General features: G+C 37.9%; 1 protein-coding gene across 13 annotated transcripts in view; it reads right to left on the reverse strand.

Moving 5' to 3' along the window:
* The window catches only part of PAPD4 (poly(A) RNA polymerase D4, non-canonical), a 63,821-nt gene extending 51,877 nt beyond the window's left edge, over positions 1–11,944 (reverse strand). For 2 of the 13 annotated variants that reach the window (XM_013966733.2, XM_013966728.2), the window contains exons 1-6: positions 11,591–11,889; positions 10,601–11,358; positions 9,193–9,332; positions 4,604–4,777; positions 4,413–4,502; positions 795–1,032 (exon numbers count right to left, since the gene is read on the reverse strand). In XM_013966733.2, coding sequence (XP_013822187.2) covers positions 795–1,032; positions 4,413–4,502; positions 4,604–4,740 — 465 coding nt within the window. In that variant the 5' untranslated portion in view covers positions 4,741–4,777; positions 9,193–9,332; positions 10,601–11,358; positions 11,591–11,889. Of the gene's footprint in view, positions 1–794; positions 1,033–4,412; positions 4,503–4,603; positions 4,778–9,192; positions 9,333–10,600; positions 11,359–11,590 lie in introns of all 13 variants that reach the window. The other 11 variants (XM_005685085.3, XM_005685077.3, XM_005685080.3 and 8 more) reach the window with 10 other exon arrangements.

Raw genomic sequence — 12,949 nt, forward strand, 5'->3', positions numbered from 1 at the left:
TGAGTAAAACAAAATCACTACACTCTCCAGGCCCATTCTCCTTAGCCTACAAATGTAGTATTTCTCTATGGTAAAGCAGTTTGAAAATGCAAAAACAAATATAAGCTTCAGACAATTCAAAAGAATGCAGATATTTACATTATAAACTCTTCTAAATTAGTCAGAATGTTTTAAGAGTTTCACTAAATATGGGGAGGCAGAAGAGACATGCTTCCAATATTGGTATTAACTCATTATTCCCCAATGCTGATGTCATTTTCCAGGAAGTATTACTGAAATAGCTTCATTTATTTGAAATTATTTTCCAAATAGTATTTTTGATAAATCTTCCTTGATCATATCACATATCAGTAATATAAGAAAGTATTATTTTCTCACTGACTCCTCGGTTCTCTATTCTTGACATTAAAAACCTCATGATAAAAACAAATATAACAAGGAAAAACATGCTTTTTAATACTTTACTGGAGTATCCATATGAAAGCTTATTTTACTATAAGAGAATAGGTAACAAGAGAATTCTCTAAAATAAGAAATCAACTCTTTTAGGCTCTTATTTCAGATTTTTATGAATCAGAGAAAATCTGATATCCTGATATGAAAGCTTCATTTCCAAAGAACACAAAAATCAAAGAATCAAATTTAGATAGGAAACTATATTGAATAGTCTTTTAAATAGTACAGAAAAGGGGCATGTTCTACCTAATCCAAGACATTAGTTATTTCTGATACTTTTAATATACTATTTATATTAACTTCTCAAAAGATAAAACTAAAGTCTACATTAAAATTACCTTATCTTTGGCCTCAGGCAGTGTGATTTCTCTAGGTTCTAAAATTGATATTTCTCGAAAAGGTGGAACACATCTGACTATATCTGGTACATAGTGTGTATGAAACAACGGTGATATTGAGTATCTTCTTTCATCTGATAAAGGCACTATGTGGTTAACTACAGTTGGCTCTTGGTGGGGTGAATGAAATCGCTGCCGTTTACCATCAAGAGGAAGATTCTTTTCATCGCTTAATCTCCTGAAAACAAGCAACATACCTTAGTGATTAAAGATATAACTTTCTGATAACAAATAGAAAACAATTTAAAATATACAAATAATAGATGAAAATACTGACTTTTTCAGCAAGGCCATGTTATTAGCTCTAAATGAACCATAAAATATTGTCAGTATAAGAGACACCTTTAGAAAAAATGTATACTAATGCATATTTTTAAAAAAACAAACCAATATATACATCAAGGTTAGTCTCTTGCATTTGAACTACCACAATATTTAGTATCAGCAACAAAAGCTTGGTAGGAAAATCTCTATTTATAGAATCACTAACAATAAAAGATCCAAACTCTAACATAAGGAGGATAAGATTAAGTAAACTGCGTGCTATACATAAAAAAGGGATCTTGGGAGTCCACCTATGTTCTGGTTTATCAGCAGGAAAGACCAAATTAAGAGAGAGCTGGGTTTTTTTTTTAACTATAAAAACACTAGATAACTAAAGTAGTCTGCAAATGAACTATACTTATATAGTTCAATATAACAGTATTATATACAACAGTCTTGTTTTCATGTTAAATTCTTGGTCATGACTGATGTATTTTTAGCTATGCAAGAGAATATCCTTGTCCTTAGGAGAAATGCACTGATGTGCTTTGGGATAAAGTGAAACAATGTCACCAACTTTCTTCCACATGGTTCAAAAAAAGTGGGGGTAGGGAAGGAAAGAGGAAGAATAAAACAGATTCAGCAAAACTGACGAATCTAGCAAAACCACATACAGTGCTCACTGTACTATTTTTCAAATTTTTCTGGAAGCTTAAAAATATTCAAAATAAAAAAGAGAAAACAATTTAAAAGCAATTTGTTGGGAAAAATGGTATTTACTTAAATGATATATTACTAAGGTGTTTAAACCACAGGAAATTATCCAATCCTTTTGTTTAACTCTAAAATTTTATGGGTCATAGCCACCTGAAGGTTTTTATTTTAATATTCTTTTGGGATTACGTCAATTACTCTCTCTTTGACAGACCCACAAAATAACTAGAATTCCTACTACAGTAAAGGTATACAAGTGCTAAAAACATAAGTATAAATTTAATATTTTTAAACATAAAATTCAGAGCTTTATATAATGAATATTTCTATTGAGAATGTCAATGTTAGGTTTAAATATATATATATAAAATTATGAACTAATGGGATTTATTGTCATTCATGATTCACAAATGGGGCTATCAAGACAATTTCTAGAACACAAAAATTTAAATGAAGTCAATATTTTAAGCATCATGATACAGTTTTCCACCCAATTCATTACCTCTGTGTGCTTCAACTTTCTCAACAGAAGAGGGGTAACAGTACTTACCTCACAAATTGTTGTAAAACTTTGCCAAACCATTACTTGCAAAGTCCTTAGAACAATGCCTACTCTACACAGTGAAGGACTGATGCTGAAGCTGAAACTCCAATATTTTGGCCACCTGATGAGAAGAATCGACTCATTGGAAAAGACCCTGATGCTGGGAAAGATTGAAGGCGGGAGAAGAAGGGGACGACAGAGGATGAGATGGTTGGACGGCATCACCAACGCGATGTACGTGAGTTTGAGTAGGCTCCAGGAGTTGGTGATGGACAGGGAAGCCTGGCATGTTGCAGTCCATGGGATCGCAAAGAGTTGGGCACAAATGAGCGACTGAACTAAACACAGTGAAAGTGTTAGTTGCTCAGTTGTGTTGCTCTAGGAGTTAGTTGCTCCAGGCTCCTCTGTCCATGGAATCCTCCAGGCAAGAATACTAGAGTGGATTGCCATTCCCTTCTCCAGGGGATCTTCCTGAACCCAAGTCTCCTGCATTGCAGGTAGCCTCTTTACCAACTGAGCCACCAGGGAAGCTGCAAAGTGAAAGTCACTCAGTTGTGTCTGACTCTCTGCGACTGTATAGTCCATGGAATTCTCTAGGCCAGAATATTGGAGTGCGTAGCATTTCCCTTCTCTGGTGGATCTTCCCAACTCAGGGATCAAACCCAGGTCTCACATTGCAGGTAGATTCTTTACCAACTTAGCTATCAGGTAAAGAATAAAATAGATAACCCGTGGGAATTTGCTCTGTGATGTAGGGAGGTCACTCATATGTATGCCGATGGCCGATTCATGTTGAGGTATGGCAGAAACTAACACAATAGTGAAGTGAAAGTCACTTAGTCATGTCTGACTCTTTGAGACCCCATGGAATGTACAGTCCATGGACTTCTCCAGGCCAGAATACTGGAGTGGGTAGCCTTTCCCTTCTCCAGGGGATCTTCCCAACCCTGGGATCAAACCCAGCTCTTCCGCATTGCAAGCAGATTCTTTACCAGCTGAATCACAAGGGAAGCCCAAGAATACTGGAGTGGGAAGGCTATCCCTTCTCCAGCAGATCTTCCCAACCCAGGAATGGAACTGGGGTCTCGTGCATTGCAGGCGGATTCATGACCAACTGAGTTATGAGGGAAAGCCATAGTGGGTGAACAGTAATTCTTATCTAGTGTTATTTCTCATTGTACATAAAAGTTATGGAATGTTTATACAGGCTTTAAAAAGCAGTATCTTGCAAATATTGCCAAAGCTTATTTTAATACTCACCCCTAAAGTTCTATCAAAATTACCCTGTGACACATCAACTTCTTTTAATTAAACTGGTTCAAATGAATTGATTCCTGACTTCTCTATAGAAAGCTTTATGTCATACAGACACTTTCATTATAATAACATTTACTGTGGAACCTGACCTGTGTAAGATAAATTAAAGAGTAAACTTTAATAGGAAGAAAGAGTTATAAGCTGAATTATGTCCTCTCAAATTCACACGTAAGTCTTAACCCCTAGTACTTCAAAATGTGACTCTATTTGGACACAGGGCCTTTAAAGAAGTAATTAAATTAAAATGGTGTTATTAATCCAACATAACTAGTATCCTCAGAAGAATACTTAGGACACAGAAAACAGAGAAGGATGACCACATTAGGAAAGGTGGCAGCCATCTATAATCCAAAGAGGGAGGCCTCAGAGGAAATCAAACCTGCTAACACCCTGATCTCAGACTTCTCGCCCCCAGAATTTTAAGAAAATTAATGTTATTTTAGTCACCCACTCTGTTGTACTGTTATGGCAGCCCTAGCAAATATACAGAAACCCATCTGCTTTAGTTAAAAATCTCAATTAAAAGTAGTTATCTGAAGATAATTACCCCTAAAATTTTTTAAATACTTTAAAGTGTGAAAATTCTGTTACAGGACTGACTGCACAGACCCCAGGAAACAAAATGTAGGTTAGTGTCCATTTAACTTAATACAAGATACATTGTTAAACAGTTCCCAAAACTGCAAATTTTTCTTTTAAAATAAGTAAGAAATACTTACTTCCTTCCTCGAAATAATGGGGAAGTTGAGGTCTGTACTGGACTGACATTTCCATATGTCAACTGCTGTAATGACACAGCTCTAGACAAGCTACCAAAAACAAAGAAAGAGCATGATGACATTTCCTCTAACTCCAAATGTTTCCTATAAAAAGGATCTGCGTCAAGTAAGAACTGAAACACTGCACTTACTCTGCATTGTGAAAGCTGAACTGTGCATCTATAAGCTGCTGGTGTGAATAAAGACTTGGTGACAAGGCAAAGAAGTTATTATGTTGTTGATGGTTTGGAGTGAAAGGCGGGCGACCCAAAATTGAGTTTGGGAACATGCTCTTGTTCACTAAAAGACCACATGTATTCTTCTACCTAGAATAGTTTTAAAGACAAATTATTAAAGACACTGAACTTTTTGATAACCAGTATCTACTATTTAATAAAGCTACCAAGTTACAATTTTCATTTACAAATTTATTTTCTCAAGTAGATCTCTTAAGTCACAAAATACATAACAAAATACTTACTAATGATGAATTTTAAATCAAGGTTAACTATATTATTCAAATGACACTAAAATCTATGCAAATTTCTAATTTACTGAATTTATTGATAAATTACTGTCATAATCAACTCTTATAAATCAAGTTAACACCATTATACTTTGATAATAAAAAGAAACCACCCAAGAGATATATTTAATAAAATCTACAATTTCTTACATTATTCCCATTTTAATTTATTCAAAAGCATAATCCTTCATATGACAACCCAAGTCCCAGGATTTAGAGCTTACAGATCTGATCAAACAAGGGATGGAATTTTGTTACCTAATAACTATTTATAAAATTCTGAGATTCCCCCAAATTCTAAACAACTTATAAAAACAGCAACCAATAAAAGAGAGTTTGTACCACAGGAACAGGGAAAACCTATGTAAAACGCAATCAGAATCTTTCACTGCCCAGCCAAGAGACTAGATATTTATTCTTTGCAATGACTGACCCCAAAAGGCTGTAAATTCACAGAGAAAGAGTGGGATAAAAAAACAAACTGAAAACAAATATTAAGTAAAGTCTACAAAGTAAAAATAGCATTCCCAGCTTATATTCCCAATTCATGCAATTAAAAAATTCATCTTTGAAATAATGGAAAGAGAAATCATAAAATATAGTAACAAAGGAATCTGTAACATAGAAGCAGTCGTTCACCAAGAAAATGTTAAGCTTGCCAGAAACCTACAATGAAGTCTACCACGGAACTGCCTACCTATGCACACAGAAGCTTCCAATTTAGATTTCTAGAAAAACAACATTCATGGATCATCAGAAGTTAAAAATTTTAAAAAGGCTTAGTAATAAACTGAAACAACACTTGGAACAAATGAAAGATGAGAGGAAAAAACTCATTAATTTCATAATTAATGAAAAAAACACTGTATATATAAAACAAGAATGTGTTGTTTAAAAAGCAGGAAGGGCTCTTGGAAATTACAAAATTAAAAGCAGAAATATCCAGCAGAAAGCTAAAAGAAGACTGAGGAATGAACAAGAAAGAAAAACTGGTGAGGGCAGACAGGAGGCAAAACAGTAAGAGAAAAAATATAAGCGAACCAAACCAGGTGGCCCAACATCCAACACAACTTAAGTTCCCGAAAGAGCAGAAAAGGAAATTTCCAAGAAAATAAAACAAGAACATGTTCAGAACTGAAGAACAGCAAGCCTTAGACTGAAACGATCCAATGAGTAAAAAGCACAAAACACACACACACACACACACACGTCTATATACACACATATATAAACGCATATTACAGTGAACTTTCAAAATACCAGGTAAAAAAGCTTATGAATATTACAGAGAAAGAAAATGTTATAAACGCAGGGGATGGGGTGAATAAGTAACAAGGTCCTACTGTAAAGCCCAGGGAACTATATTCAATATTCTGAGATAAACCATAATGTGAAAGAATGTAAAAAAAGAATGTATAAACATATGTAAAACTGAATCACTTTGCTGTATAGCAGAAAGTAACACAAGAGTGTAAGTCAACTATACAATTAAAAAAAAAGAAACACACAAAGGGATGGTAATCAAAATAGCTTTGGACCACTCAATAGCAACAGTGGAAACAAGACAAAGTGAATGCTTTCAAGGCTTCTGTAGGAAATGCCTTCAAGCTATAATTCTATACCCAATTATATTATCAGCGCAAAAGGGGACTAAAAACCCTTTAAAGACCTGTAAGGAATTGAAAAAAGTAAAAGAAAATCCCAAATCTAGGAAAAGGGAGTTCTCACACAGGTCAGAGACAGTAAATTCCCCAGGATGGTGGTAAAGGGAAGCTAAACAGCTTAAAATAGAACACGTAAACAGAGGGCTATAAGAAGATATCCAAGGAGGAAAAAGAATGAACTGGTAGATTACCTTATATAATATTTGACCAGAGAGGAGTTTGGCCAACAGAGTAGAAAAAGTTAATTATAGGAACAGAAATGTAGCAAGCTGGGGCTTCCTGGTGGCCCAGTGGTTAAGAATCAGCTTTGCAATCAATACAAGGGATGTCAGTTCAATCCCTGGTCCTGGAAGATCCCACATGTCTTGGAGCAACTAAGCCCATGCGCCACAATTACCGAGCCCACCCACGGTCACTTCTGAAGCTGGCGCACTCAGAGCCGGTGCTCTGCGACAAGAGAAGCCACTACAATGAGAAGCCCGCACACAACAATAAAGAGTAGCGCCCACTCTCAGCAACTAGGGAAAGCCTGTGTGCAGCACTGAGGACCCACCACAGTCAATAAACAAATACAGTCTTAAAGAGAAATGCAAGGAGTTAAAAATTAATTACTGAAACTACAGACAAAACACACTCAAAAGGGCACATGAAAAAGAAAATATAGTCAGTTACCTACTTAGTTCTTACAATAACATGAACATTTAACATATTGATTTAAACAGATTGTAACATGTATACATGTGAAGTTGCTCCAGTCATGTCCAACTCTTTTGAGACTCTACAGACTACAGCCTGCCAGGCTCCTCTGTCCAGGCGATTCTCCAGGCAAGAATACTGGAGTGGGTTGTCACGCCCTCCTCCAGGGGATCTTCCCCACCCAGGGATCAGACCCACATCTCTTATGTCTCCTGCATTGGCAGGCAGGTTCTTTACCACTAGCACCACCTGGAAAGCCCAAAATTATATTTATATATTACTTACTACATTGTAAGTAAATTTACTTATAATTACATACATTATTATACTATATTTTACATATTATTTACATGTTTAAATACATCATAATTTATGATGAGAGAGGGTACATAAAAGTGCTAAATCCTCATTTTCAATAGATGTCAATCTAAAAACCATGTTATAAAAGTTGAGGTTTTTTTTTTTTAGAACAACAGAGGAAAATAATAAATATACTACTAAAAGAAATAGTAATTGCCTCTGGGGATTGAGACCAGATGGCTTGAAAAACTAGACAGGAGACAACAGGAGAGGAAAAAAAAGCTCTGGGAAATAAACAAACAAACCACTCATAGAAACTTTGTTCCTTTTCAATTCTGAAAGATTAAAATTTCCTAGGCGGGCCATAGATAGTGAGACTCACCAGTTTAAAGTTCATAAGAGATTGTGGAGAAGAGCCACCATCAGATCCCAACCCAGGTGCCTGACTACCATGGACCAGAGACAAGGTGCTACCTCCAGAAAACAAGCGTTTGTCAGCTTTCTTCAGAAGGCCTTTTCTCTAGCTATAGGAGACTGATATTTTTTTTAATTCCTATAAATTTGCTAAACTATACTCTCTGATGTTTGCTGCTGCTGCTGCTGTTAAGACACTTCAATCATGTCCAACTCTGTGTGACCCCATAGACGGCAGCCCACCAGGCTCCTCTGTCCCTGGGATTCTCCAGGCAAGAACACTGGAGTGGGCTGCCATTTCCTTCTCCAGCCTGATGTTTGCTGCTTAGAGACAATATCTTGAACCAAGCAGGATTTCACAGCATTCTTTATTAAAAGTACTCTAAATAACAGTAGAGTGCCAGATCCAAGGCTGTCACTAATGCCACCTTCTCCCTTTACTTGGGTTCACACTCTTTCTTGGCCTCCCTGACCCTGCTTCTCTGATCCAACTTCCCGGAAAACAATTACTATTTCATAGGATTCATGAGAAAATTACATTAAATACAATTCATTATAAAGAAATGTGCTTGATATTTAATTTTACTGTAATACAGACATACAATATGAATCTGCTCAAACAAGAGAAGGAATCTGTATTCAAAAAAACTAGAATTAAAATACTCTATATTCAGATTTATTTTAGCCAGTTAATAGGTAAAACTCAAGACATTTTGTTTATGTGTCTAAATATGTTTGTATTTTCTTCATGCTTGAGACGCAAAATGACATAACAGCCCAGGTTATGGGCGTAAAAGTGAAAGTGAAGTCGCTCAGTCGTGTCCGACTCTTTGCGACCCGTGGATTATATTCCACCAAGCTCCTCCATCCATGGGATTCTCCAGGCAAGAATACTGGAGTGGGTTGCCACTTCCTTCTCCAGGGGATCTTCCCGACCCAGGGATCGAACCCAGGTCTCCCACATTGCAGGCAGACGCTTTTAACCTCTGCACCACCAGGCTTACTTCTATCCTATTATCTGGTCAGAACAAGGACAGGATAAGTCAAAAGATGTCTTGCGGCCCAGAAGTACTCTTCAAAGCTAATGAGCAAATAATCCACAGCTTAAAAGCTAAGAATGATTCCATACTTAAAAACTTACTTTAGAGCAGTTATCTAAATCAGTGTATCCCGAATTCCAGATAAGCATCAAAGGTTTTGGAGCACTCCCAAAGCAAAGAATCTGTCAGTTCTCCTCAGGATGAATTTTGGCCTTCAAGTCCAGCTCTTATTTATGACAACCTTGGAAGTGGGGATTAAATTAAATTAAGTTAAATTCCTAGGGAATTTAACCAATGATATTCAATGTTCTCCAATAGGTATCCTGCATAATCATCTAGAGATAAGGAAGTAAACCAAAAGCCCATGGATTTCTATTCCTTTCTAATGTTTCTCTTAATATTAACAGACACACAAAGATAGTAATATTAAGGGACACACAGAGTTGACCCTGACTCTTTGCAACCCACCCCAAGAACTGTAGTCCACCAGGCTCCTCTGTCCAGGATTCCCCAGACAAGAGCACTGGAGTGGGTTGCCATTCCCTTCTCTAGGGATAATCTTCCCAATCCAGGAATCAAACCTGGGTCTCCTGCATTGCAGGGAGATTCTTTCCCACCCGAGCCACAAGGAAACCTACTCCCTTAATACATTCCAACACTAATTCTGATGAAGATAGAAATGACACCAAAATAATACCCTTTTATAAACAATATAGGGCTTCCCTGGTGGCTTAGATGGTAAAGCATCCACTGGATCGCAAAGAGTCAAACACGACCGAGCAACTTCACAAAAAAACCCCACAAACAACAATATAAGGGATCATTTTTTAAACAAAACAGAGTTTCTGAGAATAAAATCCAGCAAAACTACTATCACACCGGATTTAAGAGGGCTTCCACAAAATTTTAAATTTTTTTCTTATATTCTGAATAAAAGGCTTTTTCAGCAAGTAGAGGGAAAAAAAAAAAACTACTCCACATTAACCACAGTACCAGGTATAAGAAATTTTATAATAAATAAAATCCAGATGTTATTGGTATCCTGTTTTTCTTAGTGTGAAAGTTACCAACTTCTCAATCTGTACTTGACTATAAAATGGAATAAATTTTGAACTGCTTTAAAACTGTTGCATTGGTTCTTGCCTTAAGGAGAGATTAAAGAGACAATCTTAAGGATTACTTCTTAACTAAGCAAGCCTACTGGGAAATTATACAGGTCTATTTGTAAACAATCACACATGAGACAAGGGTGTAACGAAGTAGTTTACAAAGTAATTCCTAGTGACATAACCTTTAGTCCTGTAACTTACAAACTGGAATTTCTATCCTAAACTTGACCTCTCCTCCAAAGAACTAGAGAACACTCAAGATTACATAAACTCCTTCATCAAGATTTCCTAGAAAGTGGAATCTGCAGTTTTCTGTCCACTTTGTCCAAATGCCTCTGATCCCCTAAACTTACTACTCTTCTTCACAAAACAAAAGGTCTAACTCCTAAATTCTGCTCACCCTCTGTCAGTCCATCCATAGCTTGTGAAAGAGACGTTCCATTTGATTAAGAATTAGATCGCATCCAAGTGCTGAAAAATAATCGAACCACATGATTCCAAACGAACATTTCTTCAGTGCCTATTCCACACAGAGCCCGTTACAGGACATTTCCTACTATTTAAAGTAATGTTACTATTATCGGCTATTAGTACAAGGCTGTCAATGCCACGTTAAAAAGCCTTGTGGTAATGAAGCATACAATACGAGAGTATTTACAAAAGTAGCATGTTACCTGTAATACAAACACATCGACTTAGTATTCACTTACGATCTTTCCGTAGAAAACCACACACCACACGCCTGTTAAGTCGCCAATTTAGCTTGAGTTTCAGTTTCTTTTTTGTTCCCCTTATTGGTGTACCAATACAAATAAACAGCTGTTATTTTAGACAAAGAGGTGAGAGAGAATCAAACAAGGCAGGGAACGTGGACGATTCAAAAGTTGGGAGACACATGAATCCCTTCGTGTTCTGGCCTAGAAAGAGAGTTGAAGAGCCTATCCACAAAGGGTGAAGGGGGCAAAAACAAAACACGGGGGGTAAACAACAATCGGACAGAGTCCTAACCTGTGCATTTTCCTGTAACTCGAAGAACTGAGGCAACTTCACAAGCCCTCAGTGAAAAGTCTTAAGTTTCAAAGTATTTACCTTAGCTCGTCACCGCCCTTTGAAACCCCATGCAGAGTCTCGAGACACTCTTCCTCGTTTGGTCCTAGACTTGAGGACGGGACGCGAGGAAGACAAATGAGTGAAGAACGTCACAGTTCCTAAGATTCTTCAGCAAATACGGGGACAGCCCAGACCTCTGGGATATTAAGGAGATACCGCCGGAACCTCCCACACAAAACACTAGTTTTCGAAAAAGTTTCCGGCGCGCCGCGGCGCCCCGCCCCGCGCCCCCCAAACGGGCCCACACGGAGGCTCCCCTCTCTTAAACCCGCTAACTCACAAGCGTCCTCGGAAGGACTGCGCAGGAGGGTCGACCAGCACCCCCAGCCCAGGAGCTCCAGGGCCGGAGGAGCGACGGCCTGGCGCGCTTGGTCCTAGCTTCCTCCCAAGCCAAAGGAGGTAGTGCCCCCGCGGAACAGATAGGCCCGGCTCCGAGCTGAGCGCCAAGTCTCGGCCTCGACAGCAGGGAGGAGCGACACAAGAAAAGGCAGGGCCGGCAAGGGTGTGGGAGCTCGGGGGCGGTGGCAAGAGACGGAAGACTAAAAAGTAACCGAAAAAAAGCGTAGAAAGCCCTATCGCAAATACCCGGAAGACCGACGTGACCCGGATGGAAACAGCGAACAGGCAGCGGGAGGTCATACTTCCGGCAACGGCCTCGCTCATTGCTGCGAGCTCTTGGCTCGAATGCGCAGGCGCTCTAGTGTGCTGGCGCGCGGCTGTGGGCTTCACGGTTGGGCTGGAGGAAGGTCGTAGCTGCGAGAGCGTTGAGGCTGGGACTTGAGAAAAGCAGAGGGTTCCCTGAACCCCATCCCTAAGCTCACATTCTGATAAGCATTTTTTTTTTTTAAACCGGTCCTTCCTGTCTGCACTGAGTGACTCTTCCCCAGAGAAGCTTTTCTTGGCCTTCTGACCAAGTTTTCCCTCACCCTTCTTCACCTATCAGTATTAAGCTTTATTTCTTGTTTTTCTCGTTAATGATCTGAGAGCTGCTTGGGGACCCTTATTTATCTATAAAGCCTAGACTACTCCCTGTCCGTAGTAGCCAGCATTCACTAATTCAAAAAGTATTTAGTATTTCTTCTTGAGTGAGCTTTAATAGTTGTGAAAATATAAGCTGTCGGATTTATCCCTATAAATCTGTTAACATTATTTATTGCCCTTTTAAAATACATAGGACCTCACTCCCTGGTTCCTGAAATTAGTGATTTGATTTTTTTTTTTTTTCTGATCCATCTCGCAAGAGGCTTATTAACCTCACTGATTTCAAATCTCAAGGTCAGCTTTTGATTGCATAGGTTTTCTCCGTTTTTCTTTTTCATTGATTTCTGTTATGTTTATTTCCTTTCTTTTTAAAATTATTTGCCAGTTTCTTGGAAACTGAAGTCATTGATTTGAGATCTCTTCTTTTGTAATACAGGAATTCAGTAGTACAAGTTTCCTTCAAAATACTTTGTTAGCTGCATCCCGCACATTTTAATATATTGTATTTTCACTTGACTTCATTTCAGAATACTTTCTAATTTCCCTATGAGTTTTTTCTTTGATCCTGTGGTTATTTGTGTTCTTTAGTCTCCAAGTATCAGATTTTTTTCTAGAATATCTATGTTATTGATTTATAATTTAATCCCATTATCATCAA

Source organism: Capra hircus, chromosome 10 (assembly GCF_001704415.2).
Source record: "Capra hircus breed San Clemente chromosome 10, ASM170441v1, whole genome shotgun sequence".
In the NCBI taxonomy this organism is placed as follows: Eukaryota; Metazoa; Chordata; class Mammalia; order Artiodactyla; family Bovidae; genus Capra; species Capra hircus.